The following is a 27,472-nucleotide window of genomic DNA, read 5'->3' as shown; positions in this document are numbered from 1 at the left end:
AGGAACTGCACCTACTGTAGGTTGATCAATAACTCCAATGATTCTAAAATAACTATATTCTAAATAACATTCGTGCATGAGCACCTCATCAACACACCAAAATATACGAGGGGCGTACTATATTGTTTTACACTTTATTTTTTGTACGCCCGGGTATGGTTCAAATTTCACTTTTGAAGGTGTTGACGTGTAACTAGTGTCTTGTTCCACCGTTTGGTAGTAGCACACGCACAGGAGCCAATGAATGCACTCGTCATATCCATTTCATAACAACACTGTCAGCATAGGAACAGACAACATGGAAAGCTACCGTTAGGGACAGCGCTATACGACTTGGCTCCTATGGAAAGAAGGCGAGACCACTGCAGAAATTCATCGGCGCTTGTGTAGTCGTTGGAGAACATGCTCCGTCACGGAAAACAGTTTACAACTGGGTGGAAGGTTGGAAAACAAGGCACATATCGGTGGACAAGTAAACCAGTTCTGGAAGGAATGTGACAGTGTCAACACCAGCCAACATTGCCCGGGTCGAACAGGATATCCAAGGAAACAAATGCATCACATTTACCGAAATGAAGACAGCCTCGGGGATTAGCCGAAACACGCTGAAGCGTATCGTGCACGGCCATTTACAGTTGGGGAAGGTACGTGGGTGCCTAGACTATTGTCTGCAGACGTAAAGCAGAGGCGTGTGGACGTGTGCAGAGAACTTTTACAACGCCATGATCAAGATCCAGCCGACTTCATGGCTAGGCTTGTGACTGGTGATAAGACATGGCTCCATCACCATGAACCACAAACGAAACAACAAACGATGCAATGGAAGCATACGGGCAGTCCACCGCCAGAGAAATGTCGAACAGTGCCATCAGTTGGCAAGCCGAATGGCAACAGTGTTCTGGGTCACAAAGGGCATCATCCTCATTGACTGTCTGGAATTTGGGGCCACGATTAACAGTGCAGCAAATGTGTGAACCCTTAAGCGCTTACGTCGTGCCATTCAAATTAAGCAGCCAGGAAAATGGGCTAATGGTTTGCTTCTGCAACATGACAATGCCCGGCCCTACACTAGCCGAGAGACCACCGCTGCCATTGATCAAATGGGATTCATGGTGCTGCCACACCCACCATACTCTCCTGACTTGGCACCAAGTGATTATCACCTGTTCGGGAACTCTGCGTAGTCACCGTTTTGCGGATTTTGCAGAACTGGATACAGCTGTCAAGGCATGGGTACGCAGCACTCCGAAAGAATGGTTTCAGGAAGATCTGGAGAGACTGGTACATCGGTGGCCAAAGTGCATACAGTTACAAGGAGATTATGTTGAGAATGTGAACGTAACAACTGATGTTTAATGTACTTCATTTGGGTAGAAAAAATTAAGTGTAAAACAATGTAGTACGCCCTTCGTACATAAAACACATTTACAAAATACTGCTGGAAGAATCCATATTTACAACACCAACAACAAGAACAGTAGGGAAACAAAAGCGACGGTCAAGCTACCATCTGCAGTCAGTCCGTTGAAACATATATATGTGGATGAATACCCTTCACTGTCTGTGTATCAACACAACTTGCATATTCTCATTAGTGGCACTTTTATACAACCTGTGACAATTAAGTTCGGTGAATAGTCCTGTACTACCAACATAAATAAACAATACATGACAGTGACCTTACTGTCCTTCAAAATAGTCCCCTTCCATAACTATGCACTGCTGAGATCGGCGATACATGTCCTGGAAACTTTGCAACAAGGCTTCCTTTGGGATGGTGTTCAAAAGCCTTGTCACGTTTCGTTGGATGTCAGGAATATCGTCAAATCTCTTTCCTTTCAAAGCGAGTTTGAGTCGAGGGAATAGGCTCTGACTTTTTCCGACGAAGGGATCCCGGAGAACGCCATTCCATGCTTTGCCGTTTCGTTTCAGGGTCGTACCTGAGACACCAGGTTTCATCCTCAGTGAAGATACAGTTCAAGAAATTTGGTGTCGCATCCGCCGTTTCGACAAAATCCTGTGAAGCCTCTAAACGTGCTTGCTTCTTATAATCAGTGAAGTGATGTGGCACGAGACGAGAACTCGTTTTCCTCTTCTCTAACTTCTGGGTAACGATTTGTCGCACAGATTCACGGTTAATCTGCAGTTCATCCGCTATCATGCGCACAGTTAATCGCCGATCGTTCGTGATTAATGTCCTCACCTTCTCAATATTTTCCTCACTGAGGGCGGTCGCTGGTCTTCCGCTACGAGGCTTGTCAGAAACACTGTCCTCAAAACCGGGCGAACCACTCGTACAGACACTTCAAGGACAGTGCTTGATCTTCATATACACGTACCAGCATCGCATGCGTTCCTTTCAGTGTCTTGCCAAGCTTAAAACGAAAGTGTTCATTGATCTTTTGGTCGTTCATGTTCCTGTTCGCAGTTCAAAACCAACGCACTAAACACGCACTGTGTCAAACAGGTCTTACATGGCACACACACGATGCTCAACTGAACATCGTTGGGAGCAGGAGGTCAAACCCTGCTGCTACGCAGATGCAGCGTTGCGTGTCGCCTGTGTTGCCGGATCGACCGTTCTGACTTCATTCACCGAACTTTATTGTCACAGGTTGTACCACACAGGTACTGTACCTTTCTAATACTGTGTTCGCTGACTGTAACACTTCGTTTAAAGATACATTCACTCGAGCAACACACGCTTGCTGTTTCAGAACATAAATTATGGGAAGTCTGAGACACAGTACCCCATAACTTTCACCAACATATGAGACACCAAGCCGCCACAAGTGATACAATACCAAGCGCCTAAGCTCTCCACGGTTTGTAGGTCAACCACGTTCACAAACTTAATAAAACCACGTTCCAAATAGTGACATCTCCTCTCTTCCGCCGTTTTAAATCAAGTCCTCCGCCGTTTTCTCACTTGCGTAAACAAACCTCAGCTTCTTCCTTCTCTCACACGATACGTCGATGTTGATCCTGGCCATCCAATCATGAGTGGAAGATCCTCTTGCCACACCAGGACCACGCCCTGAACCACTTCCGCGCCCTAAGACAATAACAGCATCAACGGATTCTGGGTAGTTCCATATGACTTACCCAAAATTTCCTAGTTGTAAATAGCACTGTTTTCCCATCCGTTTGTACAAAACAAATTACTCATATCACATATGGAGACCTTCCAGCTTAAAATATTAAGAATAAATATACAAATGAATTATTAATAATAATACGAATAATGACAGTATTATCTCTTACTTCTGAACACAGTGCGGTGGTGTGATATATGTACTATCACAGATGAAATCACTTGCGCCAGTGATAATTTAATGATAGAATCGATAGAATGTACATAAAATTTATGATGAATGCGTGAAACAATTACAGCTGTAAATAACACTTACGTTAGGGTAGGACGCGTACAAGAAGCCTATGAACAGGTACAGCATACACTGCTAATATACTGAGTGCCGAGTCTCACACTAGCTAAGGCGGCAAACTCGAGCGTTGCTGGAGTTACGCGATCAGGCCGCGCACAGGCAGATCCATTAATGTGAATATGCTACACGTACATTCCTACTCATTTCCAAAGAATGGATTTTTGTTTGGGTCTGCAAAGATCCGTTTCTATCAGATGTTGCGTGCATAAAAGCCAGTGGCGACTATTCTGAGAGACGATATGGAGCTATTTCAGAAGAACTGCGCTACGTCTGCCGACATTTGGTTTAGTTGCTAAAACATTGCTGTAGGATTGTAAAGAAGTATTATTATTATTATTATTATTATTATTATTATTATTATTATTATTATTATTAACAAATACATCACAAATGCGAAATATTCCGGTGGCAATGGTCACTTACAGTAGTGTAATAATTAATAATAAAAGGAAATATTACAAGAAATACTACTAGTTTAACATTCTAAATCCACAATCAACATATACAAATTCCCACACAACATAATTACTGTATTTCCAGTGCTTAACACTACGGCTTACAATATTATAGGTTGAGCCTAACATGGCGAATTTCCCCCCTTTTGGCAGAACCTGATGTTTCTTCATTTGAAAAACAGGGACAATGTCACATTTCGATGCGCACATTCAACTGTCCTTCACAGTAGAGACCATAATTCTGTTAACACTGTATAGGCTATAAGCAAGCAGCTCTGTCTTGCTGGTACGAGCAGAGAGCTCCCACGGCACCATCCCGCTATGCTACCAGTCCTCGAACGTAATGGCTGAACTACAGTACGTACGCATGCATATATTTATACATGGAACCATGAACAGTTACGTCCAGCTGATATCTTCAAGTACGCTGAGTGCTGCAATATATTCAACTAAATTCACTCGAAGTCTACCACAACACCACAAAACATGTTACTTACCGCAAAGGCCAGGCTGAGTGGCTCAGACTGTTGGGGCGCTGGCCTTCTGACACCAACATGGCAGGTTCGATCCTGGCTCAGTGCGGTATATTTGAAGGTGCTGAAATACGTCAGCCTTATGTCGGTAAATTTAATGGTACGTAAAAGAACTCCTGTGGAACTAAAATCCGGCACCCTGGCGTCTCAGAAACCCGTAAAAGTAGTTAGTGCGACGTAAAGCCAATAACATTATTATTAACTTGATGATGATGATGATGATGATTGTTGTTTAAAGGCGCTTAGCATGTAGGTCATCAGCCCCTATTATTAACTTACCGCAAATAAATTCGTTTTTTGGCTTGAAGGCAGAGCAAATCAAAGCGTCCCTGCCTTTTCGTGAGTGCAGCAGTTATTGGAAGAAGAACCTTAGTATTCGATGTTCACCGGGCGAGTTGGCCGTGCGGTTAGGGGCGCACGGCTGTGAGTTTGCATCCGGGAGATAGTGGGTTCGAATCCTACTGTCGGTAGCCCTGATGATGGTTTTGCGTGGTTTCCGATTTTCACACATGGCAAATGCTGGGGCTGTGTCTTAATTAAGGCCACGGCCGCTTCCTTCCAACTCGTAGGTCTTTTCTATCCCATCGTCGCCATAAGACCTATCTGTATCGGTGCGACGTAAAGACACTGGCGAAAAAAAGAGTATTCGATATTCAAAAATAATTCCATAATCGGGCACTCTCCTCTACTTTTAAATTGACAGGTTAGAAATGGCAAAATGTACGCATAGTCCTGTTTGTGTTGAGCTCTGTTGGATTATCGGGTGAAGTGTTACGCAGTGTTCCTGAAAATATGTAGACATCTAATGATTAAAGTGGAAATTGCTAGTAACTTAATGATGAGACACAGTTTCTTCAGTTGAATTTTTGTCTGAGATCATAAATAATATCTGAACTTCGTCAGCTAAACACAATTTAAAATTCATACTTTTAAGCGAAGGCAGTACAGTATATCCGTCAAATATTATTTTAAGGTACAGCAGTAAAGAAGCACTCTCATTCATTGCCATTTCTTCCTTCCTTCATTCCTTCCTCCCTTCCTTCCTTCCTCCCTTCCTTCCTTCCTTCCTTCCTTCCATGTACAGTTCTTATATTACCTAGGTCATCGAACAACGGAAGTTTGTCCTGGGACGCGCTACGAGACGGTTCACTCCTGATAGCTTCACGAGTATAACTAATCATAGGCCTTCTAGTCAAGTGGTGTTGTGTGAGGATTTCTTCTTGACTGTACGCTAGTGTTTTTCACTATACTGTGACAACTCAAGTAAACAATCTGTGAATTATGGCGACAATAACTATATAGAAAAACACTCTGAAATGTTTTTTTGATAGAGGAAAAAGGCTGACAGCGTGGGAAGTTCACAAGTGGATACAGGCATTCTTGTAGCTGACGCAAGACCAGATTGAGGTGATTCAACTAGATAACCTCGAAACTGCAGCTTATATCCAAACTGTTTGAAAGCCTGATTGTCAAATACCAGGGCTCTCACAGGATTACGGTAACTGATGTTCGGGTGGAAAAGGTACATTAGTGCAGCAGATGCGGTACTGAAAACAGTGAGAGTGTTAAATTTTCCACCAGAAATACCAACTTTTTCAATCCAGACAGTCTTAAGTAAATGTGGGAAGGTTATTGATCTGAGGCAAGAGGACTGGTCTGCTCAGTATCCCTTTACAGTTAAAAATGGCATTCGTGCACATCGTATGGAAATCAAAGAGGCGATACCTTCCTTTATTTTAATTGAAGGCTTCCGTGCGCAGGTAATTTATGACGGACAAATTAAGAACTGTTTAGCATGTACTGTAATTCCTCGAACCACTTGCGCCAGCAGCGTACACTAGGAAGGCGCATTATATCTGCCCCTGTTAGTAAAAGTACTGGAGTACCCAATACCAGAGAAACGGAGAGCAACGCGACTAGTAAAGAAATAGCCTTGTGGTCTGCTGTTGTCACCCAGTCCGATTATGATACTGTAGGTCAGCCGGCAGCAACACAGAGAGCAGCTGTAAACAAGCCCCGCAGCTTGATATACTGGTGGCAGCCGATGCAACTACGCATAAGCGCCTGACTGCCGCAACACGTGATACTGCATTGTATTGCGGATAATCTGATCATGTTCTGAAACTCTTTAGCACGCAAATCAAACATTTCAAACGTTGTTAAGCCTCCGAAGAAGATATTTGCGTTGTTATCAATAGAGCTATTAAATATAATGTACGTAATACTTGACCATTTAAATTAGAATACTTGTCGGAATCGAAATCTAGACATGAAAATTCGTCGTGGAATTCGCCAGGATTGTTTTATCGCTCCCCTGTGTAATATCTACTCTGAAATGATTATGTCTGGGGGCCGATGACCTAGATGCCACGCCCTTTTAAACAACAAGCATCATCATCGATTATGTCTGAAGCAATGGAAACATTATCGACAATAGGAATCAGAGATAATATAAAACGTACAAAATAATTTATGTTACGCAAATGACACTGTTTTACTCGCTGAAACGGCAGAAGGTTTGTCAACATTCTTTTAGAGAGTAAATATCGCCTGCAAAACAGAGGCCTGAAAGTAGATATTAAGGAGACCAATTTTATGTTTATGAGTAGTAACAGGAACACTAACATGCAACTAATGCATAGTAAAGACAGTAGAGAGCGTGTTTTGGATTATAAATATCGTAGAGCCTATCTAAATTAACTAGGAATCAAGGTTAGAGTTGAACAAGCGCGAAATATATTCATAAAAAATTTAAAAATTCTGCGGTCTTGATCTTAAGAGTTCGCATTCTCAAGTGTTATAAAGATACGTAGATCGCAGCCAGCGGTCACAGAGAAACTCACATAAATAAATACGTAAATGCTATAATTAGTTGTCAGTCTGTAATCTCTATTGTCTCGTCTGAGCAATAGTTCTTGAGCGACATATGCTGGTTCTCACAGAAAAGAACGTGGTATCAATTGAAAGTCCTTCCACACAAGGAACATACACAGCCTTCACATGGTTCATGGAATCGGTCGGTACACCCGACTTTGAAGTGAAAGCCGTGAATCGCAAACTTTGTCAAATGTTATGTCTCTCTAAAATTGCTGTATTGAATGGAAGGATTGGCCGTAACACAGAATGACTGCAAAAAGCTGGAGTCCTTTAGAAATTAGTGTTACAGGAGTATGCTTTGCATCTTGTCTGCCGAAGGAATGAGGAATACCACAGTGTTGGAAAGGATCATCATCATCTTCTTTGCATTTTCCCATTTATGTGGGGTCTGTCTAAGTGCTGTGGCCAATTCGCTGCTTCAACCAGACATAGTGCCGACGTTCAGTGATGCTACACAGAATGTGGGGGCTCGATTGTTTAGTCGTCACTGCCAATGCGCGTCGCTTTCAGCTGAAGACGCCCTAGCCGTGGTTTTGATTCCATGAGACAACATTTCCGTAAAGATGTGATGATATGATTTTACGGCTGGCTTGTCATGGAGCCTGTTGCCAAGCATTTTAGAGCTGCTGCCAGCAGGTAGTTAGGCCGCTCCTGATCTGGAGAACAGACACCTTTTGTAGCCGCTCCTCTGCAAAACAAACGCTACGTTCCTCTCTGCATTAACTCCCAGAAAGATAGAGTGCCTCATCTGCCAACTGCATCTTACCGATGGTCTCCATCCCCGCCACAGTTGCCATTAAGGACTTTGACACACTTGCATAACTAATGAAAGTTATTTCTAGAGTGGCCCGAAGACCACGAAAATACAACCAAGATTGCGAGTCCTAGAGGCAGCTCTTCCGCTCTCTCCGCCGTTGGGAATCTGAAACTCCTCTTCAGTCTTTGAGACCGTTGACCAGGTTTCACCTAGTAACCCTAGGCAGGGGCCTTTACAGGGTACTACCATCCGGAGCCAGATGTACTCAGGTTTTTTAACGAGGTGTTAATCCTCCCCCTCCTCCTTCCTCATCACTTGCGAGATGAGTCCCCGGACTTGCGATCGGCAATGGTGGAGTTGGTAATGGAAAGGATGAAAATAGCAAATAGGGTAATCCGGTAATCCTTTCCCTCAAGGCTCATGCACTTGTATAGGAACAAGTTGTCCCGGTTATATCATGAGACAAGAAAAGTATAAACTCCTCAGTTGATACCCCATGGTAACATTTCTCTGAAAACATGGACTTGGGAGACGTTAAATATCATGGGTTGGAAACCTGTGAGACTGGTACGGCAAAGATAGCAATTCACTCCTAGAAGTTGCAAAATCAAAAGTTCAAAATTCCAGAATGATATCTAACATTCGGTAGAAAATGTTACGTCAAGAAGAGGAAGAATATTTCAAACTATTTTGAATGCTGTGTGACATCATTGGACGACTGACAAACCAATTAACTATGTATTAAATAATAGTTCTTATGCATTACTTTGATTCAAGTAGAAAGTCAAATGATGGCAGAAATTCTGTAAGTTCACCTTAGTCTCTCACTAACTGAAGAACAAATATCAATTGAGAGATGATCACGTTCATGTCCTCATTTTAAAAGAAATATGCTCGGCAACTATAAAGCTCTTACGTTCTCGCTTCTGGTAAGTCGACTCATAAAACATTGATTGTTTTCGGAAATTCACATGCAAAATCTATACGGCAGTTGCTGCATTCATTAAAACCCGGTGTCCTGTTTAGAAGAAAACGCTTTCATTCATTTCTTAAAATAATTTACTAATGACCACGGTCGCTTCCTTCCCACTCATAGGCCCTTCCTATCCCATCGTCGCCATAAGGCATATCTCTGTCGATGCGACATAAAGCAGCTAGCAAAAAAAAATTTACGACAAATGTGTTTGCTTATGAATAACAAGCATGATATTCCTAGTTTATTCTTATCAACAAGTTAGCTCCTTGACAGTATCCTCCTATATCTTTCACACTTTCAGCAGTACAACTTCAGGTGTTATTTATCTCGTATACCGTACATAAAAAATTTCCATTTTCAGTTATCCTATAAATAGTTCCAAACTAATTTGTTTCCTAATAATAATAATAATAAGAAGAAGAAGAAGAAGTAAAGTAAACTCATGTCCTCATCCCGAGGAGGTGGTGCAGCTCTTTTCAGGCACACCCCCATTGGAGGTGAGCTGCATGTATCATTTCAACCACATACCAGCCCTCCTGCCATTCTTAAATTTCTGGCAACCGGGCGAGATGGCCGTGCGCGTAGAGGCACGCGGCTGTGCGCTTGCATCCGGGAGATAGTAGGTTCGAATCCCACTATCGGCAGCCCTGAAGATGGTTTTCCGTGGTTTCCCATTTTCACACCAGGCAAATGCTGGGGCTGTACCTTAATTAAGGCCACGGCCGCTTCCTTCCAACTCCTAGGCCTTTCCTATCCCATCACCGTCGCCATAAGACCTATCTGTGTCGGTGCGACATAAAGCCCCTAGCAAAAAAAAATTTCTGGCACTTCCGGGAATCGAGCCCAGGCCCCCGAGGACGGCAGCTAATAACACTAACCGTTACGCTACGGAGGCGGACACAATAATAATAATAATAATAATAATAATAATAATAATAATAATAATAATAATAATAATAATAATAATAATAATAATAATAATAATAATAACGTTATTTGCTTTACGTCTCACTAACTACTTTTACGGTTTTCGGAGACGCCAAGGTGCCGGAATTTAGTCCCGCAGGAGTTCTTTTTACATCCAGTAAATCTACCCACACGAAGCTGACGTAGGCCTGTTTGAGCACCTTCAAATACCACCGGATTGAGCCAAGATCGAACCTGCCAAGTTGGGGTCAGAAGGCCAGTGCCTCTACCGTCTGAGCCACTCAACCCGGCATCATCACAATTTCAACGAGTTGTATCTCCTAATGGGATTCGGAAACAAAATGTTTTACGTTTATTTTAATGTGAAGTGTCTTGCTCCTTCGGCTTGCTCTACCATCTACCGGACACTCTGTATAGGCCTATACTGTAAGATGCATATTTCTTTCCTGTTTGATGGGATATTGCTCTCCTATCGTATTTGAGGACGACCCATATCGCCCAAACTAAGTTCAGTGTTTTGCAAATTCGTTCATATTTTTATGTTGTATAGGTCTGTAACTTGGGCTTTAATGAGTTAATTTTTATGTTGTATTGTTGTATAGTTCTGTAACTTGAGCTTTAATGAGTTACTGCATGAATAGCATAATGTATCATTGCTGTGTATCCCAGCTACTGAAAATTGTGAACAGTTCATTGCATTCATTGTATTTTGACAGTGAAGACGTGTCCCGGCGTCTGCGTGGCTGAGAGAATAGCAGAATACTGTGAGGCTGTCTTGGCTATGGACGGGCTGTGCAAGTCGGGGCTCCGCTGCTGTGTTTCGAGCGACGTCTACAGTGACTCCAATCCTCCTGGTAACCTCATCATCATGGATAGGAATAACAGTCGGCCCACCAGTTCCACACCAAGGCCTTCAACAACAACATCATCAACAGCCAACACACGGCCAGTCCAGCCGTCACGGCCCCCAAAACCATGCCGAGGGCAATGTGTAAGTGGATTCTTCGCGCTCTTCTGTGATGACATCGACACGGAAGCGGTGTGTTCAGATGAGGGTAGTTGCTGTATTTCCGATCCTCCCACCTCGGACGCAACTCCAAGCTCAGGTGGTTTTAATACAGCGAAGCCAATCACCACTACGACAAGCAGACCCGCTACAACTACGGCAGTGTCCACTTCTACGCCAGCTCCTCCACGTTGTCCAGGATTTTGTCTTCTCAACATTATGGCGGCGTTCTGTGAGAGACCATCGGTTCTCATTCCGTACACAACCAACTGCCAGCGCGGCTCAGTGTGCTGTGACAATACTCGAAGTAGTTCAGCCTCGCGGCCCTCCCGTCCTAAACCACACAGCACGACGACTACTACTCCAGCACCACCAGATGGACGACCAGACTGTCCTGGCTCTTGCATTGTGTCCTACTTATCCTTCACCTGCTTCCGTAAGTATCCTCTAAAATATGTACATTTCTGTAGATTTCTAGCAGTTTATTTTTAAGATACTTTCATTCCCCATCCTGAGGAAGTGGCGCGGGCCATCTAAAGGAAACACCCTCTCTCTGGCCAGGAGATTTGGGATAGTTATGGAGTATGATAAGAAGGAGGTGACAGAAACAGGGTATCTGGATTAGTGAAAATGGCTGGAGAAGGAGCTTCTTGGCTAAGATGTTTTCTTCATGTTTTTATTTTCTTTATTATAATTATTTGTTCTTTAAAACATGAAAGTAGGTATACATATGATGTGAATATGTATATACGTATCGCTTCAACAACATACAGTTTAACTATCAAAGTGCACATTTGTAGCTTTTTCTTTTTTTGAGCACAATTTAGGATTGAGGAAGTGAGCAGAAGAAGTGAAGAGGGGATTGGATGGAGAGAGGGCCTCTCAAAGAAGCATGGATCAGCTGAGATAGTAAAGGATGTTTGCGGTCAGTGGTTCCGAGAATGGGTCTTTGGAATAAGAGGGTATATAACAATAATTTCATGTGGCTATTGCTAGCCTGGTGCAGCCTTTGTAAAGCAGATCCACCGAGGAGGGTTGGTGGTATCTGCCATATTCAATATCGGAAACTGTGTGTTGTTATTATTATTATTATTATTATTATTATTATTATTATTATTATTATTATTATTATTATTATTATTATTATTATTATTATTATTATTATTATTATTATGAACAATTACATCACAATTGGGAAATATCCTGGTGGCAATGGTCATTTACAGTAGTGTGATAATAAGGTAAAGTTGAAACATAATTACCCAACAACAACAACAACAACAACAACAACAACAACAGTACTACAGCAAAAGTACAACAAGCAATTCCATGGAAAGAAAATATTACAAGATATATTACCATTTTAACATTCTTAAGTATGTCCTGTGCTTAACATTATGGCTTACAATACTATAGCTTAGCGTACTACTAGCTTAACATTACAATTGATAATAAATTAAACTTAAAAGCTAACTACCCAACAACACTACTACAACAACTAGAGTACACAAGCAATTCCGTGGAAAGAAAATGCGACAAGAAGTACTACTAGTTTAACATTCTAAATCCAGCATCATCATATACACTTTTACAGACAACTGAAGTATTTCCAGTGCTTAACACTACCGTACAGTTACAATACTATAGGTTGAGCTTACTACTAGCTTAGCATTACAAGTGATCATACAGTAAAGTTAAGAAACAACAACAACAACAACAACAATGAGAAGAAGAAGAAGAAGGGTACAGCAAGCAATTGAATGGAAAGAAAATATTACAAGAAATACTACTAGTATAACATTGTAAATCCAGCATCGTAATATATATATATATATTTATTCCCGAGGATAGTTTTGTTTGCGTTGTATGAGTTGCAGGGATGTTAGAGGTAGCACAAGCACGCAGCTAATGAACCATGGGAATTAATCATTTTAAAATCCTCAACCTGGCCAGGAATCAAGCCAAGCAGCAGGAATGATTGGTGGGATAAGGAGAATATTGTAATGATGTGTGGTATCAGAATGGTAAAACTTAATTATAATCTATGACTAGGACTCATAATTTATGACCTTGAAAGTTCATAACACCTGTAAAATGGCCCATTAGTATAATAGACGAAGAATGTAAAAAAATATTTTTTGTAAACAACTAACTGTTTTGGCCATCATTGACGAATTAATCTTATACAAATGCAGGAAACTTACCTTTCTCACCCTTTTAGCAGTAATACCATTTAGCAAGAATGAGTTGTGGGTAAATGAGACAGAGAACTTCTCAACTATTAATAGTAGTCAGTACAATGTTATTGTTGATTACTGCACCATTGCCACTTAACTTGGAAGTTCATGAAAAATTTAATAATCATGAATGTCTCAGGTATTATTCCTCATACGGTCGAAATGCGTGAATTATAAGAGCTTGGAAACTATATTTTGCACAGCTATTGTTATGAACATTTTTTCAATATAGCTCTTTTTTTATTTACAAAATCTTCCATCATTTGAAGGTTGTCACAATGGGCAAAGCATAACTAGACAAGTAAACTTAAAATTTTGGCTAACATTGTTAAAATACGAGTATTATAACATATAGCAATGATTTCTAAGCAATGAAATTGAACCTCATGAAGCTAAGTGATATACAGAGTGATCAAAAAGTTCCATTGCCCCCATATTTTCATAGATGGTTGCATTGTATTTATGTGGGATCATGCCAGAGAACAACTTTGAGGTAGTGTGACTATTCTTTATTATCTATTCCAGAGTGTCTGTGTGTATACCATCACTTTCATAACAGAGTAGGAAAGATCACAATATGAAGATTAAGTTGGCATTCAAGAAGACGAATTGGGGCAAATATTCATTTGTAGGAAGGGGAGTTAGGGACTGGAATAACTTACCAAGGGAGATGTTCAATAAATTTCCAATTTCTTTGCAATCATTTAAGAAAAGGCTGGGAAAACAACAGATAGGGAAACTGTAGACCAGTAGTGATTGATTGAGTATGACTCTCCTCCATGTATGATGTGAACATTGCTGGAATGATAGCAGCAAATGCACGTCGAAGAGCATTATTAAGTTCATCAACTTTCTCATAACGTGTGGCAGTAACTTTTTGTTTAAGGAATGCCCATACTGCATTGTCGCAAGATAACACCTCAGAACTTCGGAATGGCCACTCCAATGGACAGAACCACATCCAATCCATTTATCAGGAAATACCTCATTGAGATATTCTCTAATGGCAATAGCATAATGGGCTGGTGCTCCATCCTGCTGGAACCGTACATGACCAAGCATTCCCTGATCTTGCAGATGTGGAATAAATTTGATTCACAGCACCATTAAAGAAATATGGACCTACCAAGTGGGCTGCAGAGATTGCAACCCAGACCATGACATGTGATGGGTTGTGTTCAAGCTCTTCGTACAAAATGTGGATTTTCTTTACTCCAGAAATAAACGTTTCACACTTTTGCACTGAGATGATCGCACACTCATCCCAAATAAACATTTTCCCAGTCGAAGTAAGGTTTGTAAAGACATCGACCACTCACCCACAAGCCTGATGATGTTCTTGCATGTCATTATCCCTCAGTTTAAATGCCTTTAACTTCAAATCCTTCTTCATATGTTTTTGTAATGTCAAGTATGGAACTCACAGCTCCTGTGACCACTTGCGAATGGACTTTTTTGGCAAACGTTCGACAGATGCAGCAGCCTCCGCACACGTTTCTAGTTGTGGTGATGGTCACCCTGAGCGGGGATTATCATTTATGCAACCATTTGAAAAGAACTTTCTCTCCCTCCCTAAAATTGTTGGTTTTGGTGGAGAAGGTTTCTGAAACCTTACAGTGAAATCATGCTGAACATATCCCATTCATTTTCCTGTATGGGGCCATTCATCAGCCCATGCGCCCATTATGATCCATTCCTTGGTGGTTTAAGTGGACTCGTCAGCCATGATTTAGATGTGTATCAACACCTTAAACAATCAGAAACAACAATCCATTAACATCTATGTAATACACAGGGGATAATGACACTTTATGACCACCCTGTACAGTAGTTAGTAATTCTAGAAAATCTAAATTAAATTGATTTAAAATTTTTTCTATGAATCGAGTAATAGCACCTTGAGCTCCTACCTCTAATCATACCACTTTAAATATCCTTCAGTCCAAATTTATCTTTATAAAAAGATATGATTGGATCATAGATAAGCTTCTTTTCCCTAGCAAAGTCTTCTGGATTGTCTGTGGATATTTTAAAACAAACTGTGGGGTGTATTATATATCCTACATCATCCAATTCCTTGAAGGCTATGATGTCAGTTCTCCTACTGTTACCATTATCGGCAAGTCCAGATACTTCTTCAGCAACCATATTATTCTTATTTTGTTATATATACTCACTGGCATATCAGATTTTATTAAATTGAAACAAAGTCATATTCAGTCAATTCAACAAAAGTTTAATAAACATAAATCATGAAACATCTTTTTCCAGTACCAAGTCAGTGGCCAACATGCTTACTCAACCATTACACACTACAAAGAAAAGAAGAAACAAAACAAAAGAGTACAGAGATACTGTTGCCAACTCTGACATTAAATAACTAAAGTTCGGAATAATATCTTCATGTTGATTTCTGGCAAACATAGGAAGTTTTAATTTGCTTTATTGTAAAATTTTAAAAATGCTATTTATTGCCCTGAACCGTTGACACTGTATGTGTTCACAGAGACTTCTTGTGTTGTTTTGTGGTGTACTATCCACCCCCCACCCCTGATAACTTCCCACATGTTTGGGAGCACCCTGCAATGATTCAGATAATAATATACTAAAGAAATGCCATTAGAAAAGTGTATTCTTCCATAGAGATAGGTCTCCCTCAGTCTGATGATAATACACCCACAGATGGATCTGAAATAGCTGTGGGATAGTTTCAGCACCAAGACAATGAATTTTCTTTGATTTATTAACTTACTTAGTCTCTAGAACTCTGTCTGATCTTTGGGAATTTGGTAACAAACTTGCATGAGGCAACATTACTGTAAAAATCTTGTTGAACCAACCCCATTTAATATTACCTTGAAAGCTAATATAGACTCAATTGCCTATTACATTAGAAAGGTCTTCCTAACAATGTGTCATCTCAGCATAAATGTTTTGCCTTTTATGTTTACAAAATAAAAATATAATTTTTTACTTCAGGAAATGCCGAGATGTCAGATCTCTTCCGCTGTCGGAAGGCTGGTACTCAATGTTGTGCACCTAAAACTCTAGTTCGAGAATTACAAGATGAACTGAATGGTAAAAAAGCAGCATCCCGGAATGAGACAGTCTCTGAGTCCTATTGGCCTACTCCCAGACCACATCCATCTCCACAGAGACATACAAGTAAGTATAATTATTTTACTAGCAGTTCCCAACAGGCTCTGCACATAATGTATCATGTTGTTTATGAATATCCGTACAAATGCACTTGCAAAGTTTTGAGGTATTGAAATAATACGCACGAACTGTTGTGGTGATAGAACGTAATATTATATTTTATTTTTTATTCATTAGTGCCTTTTTACAGTAGTGAAGATAGGGCTCGAGGCCCTCTCTTATACTTAACCACATACTAATTAAAATCATAATTAAAATGCTATGATACTTAAAATAGTTAAAACTACATCAATTAATAGAATTAAAATGAATTTAAATAAATTACTAACTAAATTAACATTAAAACTAATTAATATTAAAAACTCTTTAAACTGACTAATCCTCAGGCATGCACACATTCATGCTTCAACCATTCAGTTAGCTGTCCTAAGCAGCTAGTCTCAGCAGGCGACCTTAAATCTTCATAAAGAGCTACTTTCTCTGACCTGAGCTGGCAGGGAATTCCATAATCTGGTACTGGTCACTACAAATGATCGATTAATTTTATTTGTGCAGTGCGCTGGAATAGAAACAAAGGATCTCAAACATGTACTGTATTTAAGTTGTGAGATGATGATGTAAAGGTGAATTTGGAAGGAATATACAGTGGAACTATGAACATTCTATCATTAACTGGAAAGTTAGAAGAACTCCTAGACATGATGGATAGAAGAAAAATATCAATATTGGGATTAAGTGAGACCAAATGGAAAGGAATTGGAAGTAAGACACTTCGTGGAGGTTATAAATTATACTGAAGTGTACAGGAGAAGGTAGCGAAAAATGGTGTAGGATTCTTAATTAACGAAAGGACTGATGCTACAGCTGAAGTTATCTGCAAAAGTGATAGAATCATTAAAATGTTCATGAAACTGGAGAACATTAAGTACACCATCATACAAGTGTATACCCCACAGACAGGCTGCAGTGAGGAAGACAAAGAGAAATTTCGGCAAGACCTGGAAGATACAGTTAATGAGGAAAATGTTATTATTATTGGAGATCTAAATGCGCAAGTTGGGGTAGACAGACTTGGGTACGAGAACATCATTGGTCCACATGGATTTGGACAAAGGAACCCAGAAGGAGAACAACTATTAGATCTGTGCAGAACAAATGATCTTATAATCAAAAATACATTCTTCAAAAAAAGAGACAGTCACAGAATAACAAGGTACAGTTGGGATGGCCAGTATAGAACATTGATTGACTACGTAATCACAAATAAAGATGGTGGCAGGTACATCACAGATGTAAAGGTCATCCCTAGTGAAAGCATGGACACTGACCACAGATTGTTGGTAGTAGACTTCAAACATAAGGCAAAAGAAACACAGAAACTTATTACGAAAAAACCAAGGGTTAAAACTTGGAAGTTGCAAGAAGTCCAAATAAAGGAAGAATACAAACTAAGGATTCAACAGAGTTTGCCAAAGTGTGAAGTAACCAGCGTTAATGAAGAATGGAAGGCCTTCAAAGACACCTTTGTGGGAGAAGCCAAAAACCTATGTGGAGTTACAAGTTCTATCAAAAGGAAAAAGGAGACACCATGGTGGAATGATAGAGTGAAAACAGTGGTGAAAGAAAAAAACCAAATAAAGAAGGCACTGGACAAGGAAAAACAAAAACAGGGACAAGAACGAAAAGAACAAGAAATACAAAGACTTCAAGGAGTATACAGGAACAAGAAACTTGCTGTAAAGAACATTGTAAGGGAAGAAAAAGAGAAGAAATGGAATGAGTTTGCAGACAAACTGGAAGAGGACAGTAGAGGAAATATGAAATTGCTATACAGAGTAGTGAAAAACAAGCGAAGGGATCAAGAGACCATAAAAGCAATAGAACGTGATGATGGAACTCTGGCACAAGAAAAGGGAGAAATTAAACAAGAACTCAAGATCTATTTCGAAAAGCTGCTGAATGGAGATACAGAAAACATAACAACAGATAGAGGAGAGCCAAGTCGAGGAACCACAACTGAACCACCAATTACATGGCTTGAGGTTGAAAATGCGCTCAAGAGCATGAAGAAAGGAAAGGCAGTGGGCATAGATGAACTAAGTGCAGATATGCTGAAAGCAGCAGGAATTCCAGGAATCCAATGGCTCTACAGACTGCTCAACAAGATATGGGAGGAAAATACTATTCCTGAGGACTGGAAGATGGGCATCATTGTACCTCTGTTCAAGAAAGGAAGCCAACGAAAATGTACTAATTACCGTGGTATCACACTACTGTCTCATGTCCTGAAAATATTGGAAAAAATAATAGAGACCAGAATCAGAGATATTGTTGAACCAATTTTGGAAGAAGAGCAGTATGGTTTCAGACCAGGAAGGTCAACTACAGACCTTATATTTGCAATTAGGATGCTAATGGAAAAATACTGGGAGAAGAACAAGCCTTTGTTTCTAATATTTTTGGACATTGAGAAAGCATACGATAGTGTACCAAGGGAAAGAATTTGGCAATGCATGAAAGAACTTCAAGTGCGAGACAGCCTCATAGACAAAGTGAAAATGTTGTATAGTGGGAACAGAAGCTGTGTTCAAGTAGGATGTGGTTTGTCGGACTGGTTTGAAACAAAGAGAGGAGTGCAGCAGGGCAGCTCATTGTCACCACTTCTATTTATTATTGTAATGGATGTAGTAATGAAATCAATTAAAAGGAAAGAACATGGAGATATCAAAGCCTTCACATTTGCAGATGATGTTGCAATCTGGAGTGACTCAAAAGAGGAATTGGGAGAGAGAATACAAAGCTGGAATGAGGAGTTTAAGAAATATGGTTTAAACATCAGCAAGACCAAGACGGTGGTGATGAAAGTGTATGGGGAAGGAGCAGAACCAATAGTCATGTTAAATGAAGCTCAACTGGACAGCGTGCCAGTTTTCAAATACTTGGGTAGCGTTATATCAAATGACAAACTAGCAAAGCAAAAATGACATTGTACAAGTCCTATTATACACCAATTCTTACGTACAGTCTCGAAACCACAACACTGACCAATAGAGATAATTCCAAACTTCAGGCAGCTGAAATGAAATTCCTACACACTATGATCCAGAAAACCAGGAAAGACAAGATTAGGAATGAGAAAATTAGAGAAGAAGTAGGAATAGATGATTCTCTTCTCAATAAGATTCAGATATCAAGACTGAAGTGGTTTGGTCACATGAAGAGGATGCCAATAAACAGAACTGCAAGGAAGGAATTTGACAGAAAGGTAGAAGGAAGACGACCCGTGGGAAGGCCACGAAGGAAATGGATAGATTTAGTTAAGAGCGATGTACTGCTGAGAGGTCATGATTGGTACAAGCTGGTGGAGGAAGAATGGTACAAGGACAGGATGAGATGGAGGAGGCTCATATACCACACCCGGGAAACTGGAGATGGTTTAGGATGATGATGATGATACAGTGGCTGATTTTCAGCTAACACTCTAAACACCATCGTTAAAATGTGTAGCTGCCAACGTTTATTAGGCTTCAGCCATAAGATAGAATGATAGTATGGGGTGATATGAACTTCACACATGATATTGTAAATTAATTGCAGGCAGGAATTCAGTGCTCAATGAAGTTTAAGTGTTTCTTCTCTTTGTCATGTCAACTACCATAAAATGACATCACACTAATCAAGAATAGGGAGAACCAGTGTCTGTATTAGTTTCGCCTTTAGCTCAATTAGAAATACTGGTACATCTTTCTGCCATTTAAGAGGGTGAATCACTCCAAAAATCTTTTTACAGGATCCTTTCTTGTGATCAGACCAATCAAGTGTTTCAACACAACCTTGAAAATACATCGCTAATAGAAATTGACTTATATTGGTTTTTCTGCAGTTTGATCACTTTTTGAACTTATTGCAAATAATTATCAATATCAATTCATTAAATTTGCACATATTTTCTAACTACATAATCACTAATCCAGTGGTGTAGGATAAATAGTATTGCATGTCACACTATTAGGAGCATAAATGTATACATTCTTTTGAGTTCCAACCCTGGAGCAAGCTACATAACATTGACCATGAGAGAAACACCCAGTTTACAATTTAATCCTTGCTACTTTCAGCAATATTGTCCTTGAGCCTTGTTTACAATCAACACAAAAGCTTCATTACACTGATGCAGTCAATCTCATAAACGAGCAACAGTTTATACTACTAAGCACGTTGTTATGATTTCCTCTAATGATGTTGAGGTGAAAGATTCAGAGTAGACTTTCCAGTTGCAGCAGTCCATGACTAAAATGAAGTCTCTACAGGTTGGAATAAACTTACTTTTTTTTTTAAGTTGCTTTACGTGGCATCGACACAGATAGGTTTTACGCCGATGATGGGATAGGAAAGGGCTAAGAGCGGGAAGGAAGCAGTCATGACCAATTTGGGTCATCAGCCGAATAAAATGCAAGAACAATGCATAGGTAAATAAGAAATTAAAGGATGAGTCCTTCCCAAAAACAGTTGAAGAAGCAATATAAGATGATGGGGATTGGCACTGCGAGATTTTAAATTGTAAAATTTAGAAGAAGTAGGAGGTCGGTCACTTATATGAAGTAAGGCGCAATCTTCTGAATAGTAGCACAACACACGCAAATTACGGCACTGTGTCTCAAAATGTTTATGAGAAGAGGTGAACAGTTAAGTAAGCCAGACTGCATATACTATCAGGCGCGAAGTCACAATACAATTTAAGAAATATGAAGTACCAAATTGTGTAGACATCGAAGATGAGTCACTTGATTGAAGCAAATTGCTAGCTCACACATTCCTTGATCAGTTTCCAGGAATGGAGAATTTTCTGGAAATCTCTACATTTTGGGATTTCATATTTCTTCAATTATGTTGTGACTTCGCGCCTGATAGTATATGCAGTCTGGCTCACTTAACTGTTCACCTCTTCTCATAAACATTTTGAGACACAGTGCCGTACTTTGCGTGTGTTGTGCTACTATTCAGAAGATTGCGCCTTACTTCATATAACTGACCGACCTTCTACTTCTTCTAGATTTTACAATTTAAAATCTCGCAGTGCCAATCCCCATCATCTTATATTGCTTCTTCAACTCTTTTTGTGAAGGACTCATCCTTTAATTTCTTATTTACCTATGCATTGTTTTTGCATTTTATTCGGCTGATGACCCAAATTGGGGTCGAAACTGGTACTGCTTCCACTTATAATTAAATAGGAATGTAACACTACATTTCTTATTTACTTGTATTGAATAGGTTGAACTACATTATTTGTTACCGTATTTCAATTTAATTGTGATACAGTTCAATACGGAACATCATGAATTTTTTATCTTTAAAAGTAAAAAGTTAAACATTTGAATATCTTAGATTTTTTCCATCGGTTACAGACTAAAAGCCATAATTGTGCCAAATTTCAAAGTTGTCACTCGTCCAGTAGATTGTGCCGCCATCTTGATTTGGGGGGGGAGGGTGTAAAAATCAGGACTTTGAGGAAATGTTATAGGTCATTGCTTTGAACAAAAGAAAGAAATGTTTACACTTGCATTCTTACACTGAGCCCCAAATTTATTTTTCTTGCGATCCTGAGGTCATCAGCTACTCTGGTAGCAAGTTTTAAGAGTCTAAGATGCTTCAAAGTGCCTCATTAATTCACATCTATTTTCATTTTTATACCTTTATAGATTGCTCCAAGGAGACATCCATTTATATGTAGAGATTTCCAGAAAATTCTCCATTCCTGGAAACTGATCAAGGAATGGTCAGCTGTAACTGTGGTAATGCCAGCTCCATATGCCCCATTTAACTGTATGGGCTCCGTATGAGACAGTGCTAAAAATTGGCAAGGTTAACTTCAACAACTGCATGTTCTGTGGTGTCATCTCCCTACATCCTCAAAATATACCTCTTTAAATCTTCAAGGCCTGCTATGATAGCTTACTTTACAGCTATATTTTACTATAAAACAATCTAGAAATTCATTCTCTGTAAAATTAACTTAAATTCCATGAATATGTAATAATTGCTTTCAGTTGTGGATTACTTGCTTCAATCATATGTACCAAAGTTTTCCATTCCTCTATGTTTTTTAGTTAAACAATGCTTTTACTAAGTATTTTCCTATATCTGTTTATTCCAACCTGCCTTTGGTTGTAGCCTGATACACAACCATAAACTTGTCTCAGGAGAGACAGGGTCACCTTCCCTATCTTTCACTTGAGTCATTCTTGTCTGGTGGGGGTTGACATCCTTTACTCCAGTAGGCTGGTGTAAAAGGATGGGTAAATTCAGGCTGGAACCCAGCCTCATGGGGTATAATGTCAAACCCATGCCCAGGGTTATGGGTGACCTTAGCGGCGGATCCGGCAGAGAAGGAGACCTTCAGATTGGTAGGCGGGGTAGATGGGACTCTTTAGCCGTGGCGAAGGTAACCTTTCTACGAGCAGGATGCTCCTAAATCAATGTCCCCACCCAACGGCCTCACCTTGTAAAAAAAAGTGGGGAAAGAAGAATGCATTAGGACAATAGCAGAAAAATATACACTAAACGAAGAATCAATTGAGAAGGATTTCCATCTGGGACAGTTTGCAACTACGAGACATCCATTCTGATCACAGCAGTTTTGACGCAAAAATTGGCAGTAGGACAGAGGAATAACCTACTGAAAGAAGGAAATGGAATCTGGAAAATCTACAACAACCTGACGTAAAGCAAGAATTCAAATAAAAAATATACAATACTTTCCAGACAATTGGACAAGCATCTGGAATAGAGGAAAGGTGGTCGAAAATGCAAAGGTCCATCCAATGTGCAGTACAAGAAACCTTGGAAATAGCAAGAAATAATTGGTTTGATGCAAAGTGTGAGGAAGCAATTGGAAGGAAAAATGTGGCAAGAGCAAAACTGCTACTGAGAGAAACATGGTCGAGTAGGGAAAAATATGAGAAATGTAGATGAGAAACTACAAACATTTGTAAGAGGAAGAAAAAAGAAATGCTCTACTGAAAACTATAGAGTATAGAGACACAAAGGTTACAGAAGAGGACAAAGGATTTATATAATGAAATTAATTACTTCAGGAAGGGGTATAAAACAGGACTGAGTGGCTTTGATGATAAAGAAAGTAAGCTATTACAGAATGAAGAAGAAATACCATACGTGAAATGGACAAAATACTTCTAAGAACTCCCTAATAAGGAAAGGGAAGAGCTGGAAGAAAGTGAAAGGCAGATAGAGCAGGGAGGCCCAGAACAATTTATAAATGCCCCCACATTAAAAGATGTAGAAATTAAATAATTATAAATCAGCAGGAGAAGATAGAATAACAAGTGAAGAGATTACCTAAAAGCTGCAGTAAAAAAATGCTACTAGAGATATATGAGCTGATTATTGGGATTTGGGAGGAAGAACGGATACCTGATGAGTGGACCATAAGAATAAATTTCCCAATATACAAGAAAAGAAATAAGTATGAATGCATTAATTATTGGGGAATTACAGTACTGAGTATTAGTTACAAAGTATTTTCAAATGTTCTACTTCCATATTTGACTCTATATGCTAAGAAGGTAGTGGATGAAGCGCAATGCAGCTTCAGGTGAAATAGAAGCATGGTACATCAAATATTTGTTGTATGTCAAGTGATGAAAAAGTGCTATGAGCAAAATATTGATCTACATATGTTGTTTGTAGATTTTAGACAAGATTTTAATAGTGTACACAAGAATACATGGATGTAATAGGAATACCACAGAAACTGATTAGGATGATAAGAATTACTTTGAGAGAAGTCAGGGTAAAGGTGATGGTGGATGGAAGAATTGGTAATGAGTCTGCTCTTAACAGAGGAGTCAGCCACTCTGTTTAATCTGGCAATTAATCAAGTTCTTCAAAATATTATGGATACCAGAAATATTGTGTATAAATCTAAACAAATTTGTGCTTATGCAGATGATGTAGTGTTAATGGCCAGCGATGATAAATATCTGAAGGAAATAACAGTTTTTTAAAATGTTTTTAACCCCATTCCATGAACAGCACACATTCTTTAACTTCAAACAGCATGAAAATGCGCACCCCGTATAAGTTAATTGATTTAATGAGTCCTTATAATACAACTGAGGATTCATGCACTTATCACTAAATTCATGTGCAGTGTTTTAACATGATATTTTTTTTTTGGAAACATTAATTTAAAAATTCCTAAGAAGTTTCATTTATTATATGTATGTACTTTGATTTCAACATGACATTCCACTGTTTTCAAAGGACATTTTTAATGTATATTTTATGTATGTCTTATAGTTTATAAAAGAATGATTATTCTTTACCATTGTTTGTCAGCTGATGATGACTTGAAACAAACTGAAATATGTACTAACAATTGTAACCCATTATGAGTAATACAGGAATGGTCTCAATTAGGTTGACTTAATTAACATTTTATCTTGTAACTTATAACTGTCAATAGGATCACGGTTAAATTTGTAACAATTATCTGAAGGAAATATTTCTTGACTTGGAGGAAGCAGGAAAACGGATGGGATTAGAGGTAAACGATAGTAAATCTAAGTACATACGTATGATGGTCATAATTTTGAGATTATACAAAGTTTTGAGTATTTGGGAAACATGTTTACTAACAATAATAAAATATACCACTTTTCACGAGAGTTTAATCCTGATCTAAACAAATAGGCGGAGCACCTTGCCTATGCACGTGAACATAGACATAGTTAATTGGAGAAGCAATCGTCGCACTCACTTGACTGTATGTGAGCTCGAAGAAAAGTAGTACATCGCATTAATTTTATTTTAGTTAGTTTATTACATTTGGAGAGTTTGTAAGAGTATGTAATCAAATTGCCTCTGTGGTGTAGTGGTTAGCGTGATTAGCTGCCACCCCCGGAGGCCCGGGTTCGATTCCCGGCTCTGCCACGAAATTTGAAAAGTGGTACGAGGGCTGGAACGGGGTCCACTCAGCCTCGGGAGGTCAACTGAGTAGAGGTGGGTTCGATTCCCACCTCAGCCATCCTGGAAGTGCTTTTCCGTGGTTTCCCACTTCTCCTCCAGGCGAATGCCGGGATGGTACCTAACTTAAGGCCACGGCCGCTTCCTTCCCTCTTCCTTGCCTATCCCTTCCAATCTTCCCATCCCTCCACAAGGCCCCTGTTCAGCATAGCAGGTGAGGCCGCCTGGGCGAGGTACTGGTCATACTCCCCAGTTGTATCCCCCGACCAAGAGTCTGAAGCTCCAGGACACTGCCCTTGAGGCGGTAGAGGTGGGATCCCTCGCTCAGTCCGAGGGAAAAACCGAACCTGGAGGGTAAACAGATGATGATGATGATGTAATCAAATTAAAATATGGTTTTCATATATACCAGTGTGTATATATATATGGTTTTGTTTTAATAAAATACTGATTAAATAACGAGAAATAAAGGCACAAGGCGTGGTGTAATACAGAAAGTCTTCTCATAGTGGGGGAAAGTCCTAAGCTGTACAGCATGGAGATAAGGTGTTGCATCTTGCAGCAGCAGTGAGTGTCAGTATTCATAGTGAGAGAAATGGAGGAAGCACAAAAGAGGAAAACCTCTCAGAAGTGACCATAGGCAGTGCATTGTGAATGTGTTCAATAAGCTAAGTGAACAGAATCCAGGTTTAGTCGTTTATTCAGAAGTTCAGATCTTCGCACTGTTATCGTATCCGATGCGTAGTCCTGTACGTCTGAACACGAGACGTTGCTGGGGTGCAGGTCAGTACTACATGCTCAGTGAATCACAACTCTTTCTTTGATGGAGGCGTGGACATACCATGTTTACATCAGGATTAAACTCTTGTGAAAAGACATATAGTGATGAGATACATCTTAGAGTACTGGCAGGAAATAGGGCCTATTGTGCAAACCTTACATTTTTTTATGTCTCACTTATTGTCTAGAGACCCTTATTAAACCTATAGTGACATATGGCTCAGAGGCCTGGAATCATTTATTTGATGATGCAAACAAATTAAGAATATTTGAAAGAAAGATGAATATATGGCCCAATTGAAGACCAGAATGTTTGGAAGATAAGAATGGATGCTGAAATACAAAATATACTAGATCAGGAGGATGTAGTTACTGTAGATTCATTAAGGCACAGAGATTAAGATGATTTGGACATGTGGAAAGGATGGAGGAAAATCAAATGCTAAGAAAAAATAGCTAAATCCTGAATGGATGCTTACCGGGCAAGTAGGCTGTGCAGTTAGGAGCATGCAGCTGTGAGCTCGCATCTGGGAGATAGTGGGTTCAAATCACACTGTTGGCAGCCCTGAAGATGGTTTTCCATGGTTCCCCATTTTCACACCAGGTAAATGCTGGAACTGTATCTTAATTAAGGCCACGTCTGACGGCCGAAAACAAATAGCAAAAAAAAAAAAAAATTCCTGAATGGATAAAAGACAAAGGGATGGCCCCACAACAGATCAAGTGATGAAGTTGAAGCTGACCAGCCGCTCAGGATTGAAGTAGATGGATTATTGTAGAAGAGGCCAAGGCTCACACAGGGTTGTTTGTAGTGTCAGATAAGTTGTATGAGACCCTTATTAAACCTATAGTGACATATGGCACTTTTTACACATATGTTTTATAGTTTGAGAAACTTGTAGGAAAGAATCATTTAATTTGGCACAAACATTGGCACACCCAGTGGCCTTATGCGAACCAAATGTTTATGTTTCTAGCTGTCACATAAGTATCTGAAAAATAAAGCAATATGTGAAAACTTTACCAAAGTTTCACCCTATTCAAAGCTAATAATTCAGTCTAATCCATAAATAAAGAAGATATGAGAAGATGTCATAGGACCATCCATGTAGACCACTAAAAGGGGTGTCTTATTGTGCAATCTGTCGATATGATGTAGCATTTTGCAGCAGTTAATCTGGAAATAAAGGTCTGCAATTGTTAACATGCATAGGAAAGTGGGCCTTTTCCAATTCCACTGTAACTGGCATTAGTAAAGAGGGCGTACCATTGTAATGAATAATTTCCTTCTCAATTTGACTGGCAGAAGGCAAGGGAGTATGCAATTTGGA

At 39.6% G+C, this 27,472-nt stretch overlaps 1 protein-coding gene across 1 annotated transcript in view; it reads left to right on the top strand.

The window, feature by feature from the left end:
• Positions 1–27,472, top strand: part of mas (masquerade) — a 195,396-nt gene that overhangs the window by 137,254 nt on the left and 30,670 nt on the right. Inside the window, exons 4-5 of the mRNA XM_067138673.2 lie at positions 10,688–11,413; positions 16,194–16,383. Coding sequence (XP_066994774.1) covers positions 10,688–11,413; positions 16,194–16,383 — 916 coding nt within the window. The remainder of the gene's footprint in view (positions 1–10,687; positions 11,414–16,193; positions 16,384–27,472) is intronic.

Source organism: Anabrus simplex, chromosome 1, assembly GCF_040414725.1.
Source record: "Anabrus simplex isolate iqAnaSimp1 chromosome 1, ASM4041472v1, whole genome shotgun sequence".
Classification (NCBI taxonomy): Eukaryota; Metazoa; Arthropoda; class Insecta; order Orthoptera; family Tettigoniidae; genus Anabrus; species Anabrus simplex.
The sequence above is the reverse complement of the archived record's forward strand: the minus strand, read 5'-3'. Positions and strand labels throughout refer to the sequence as shown.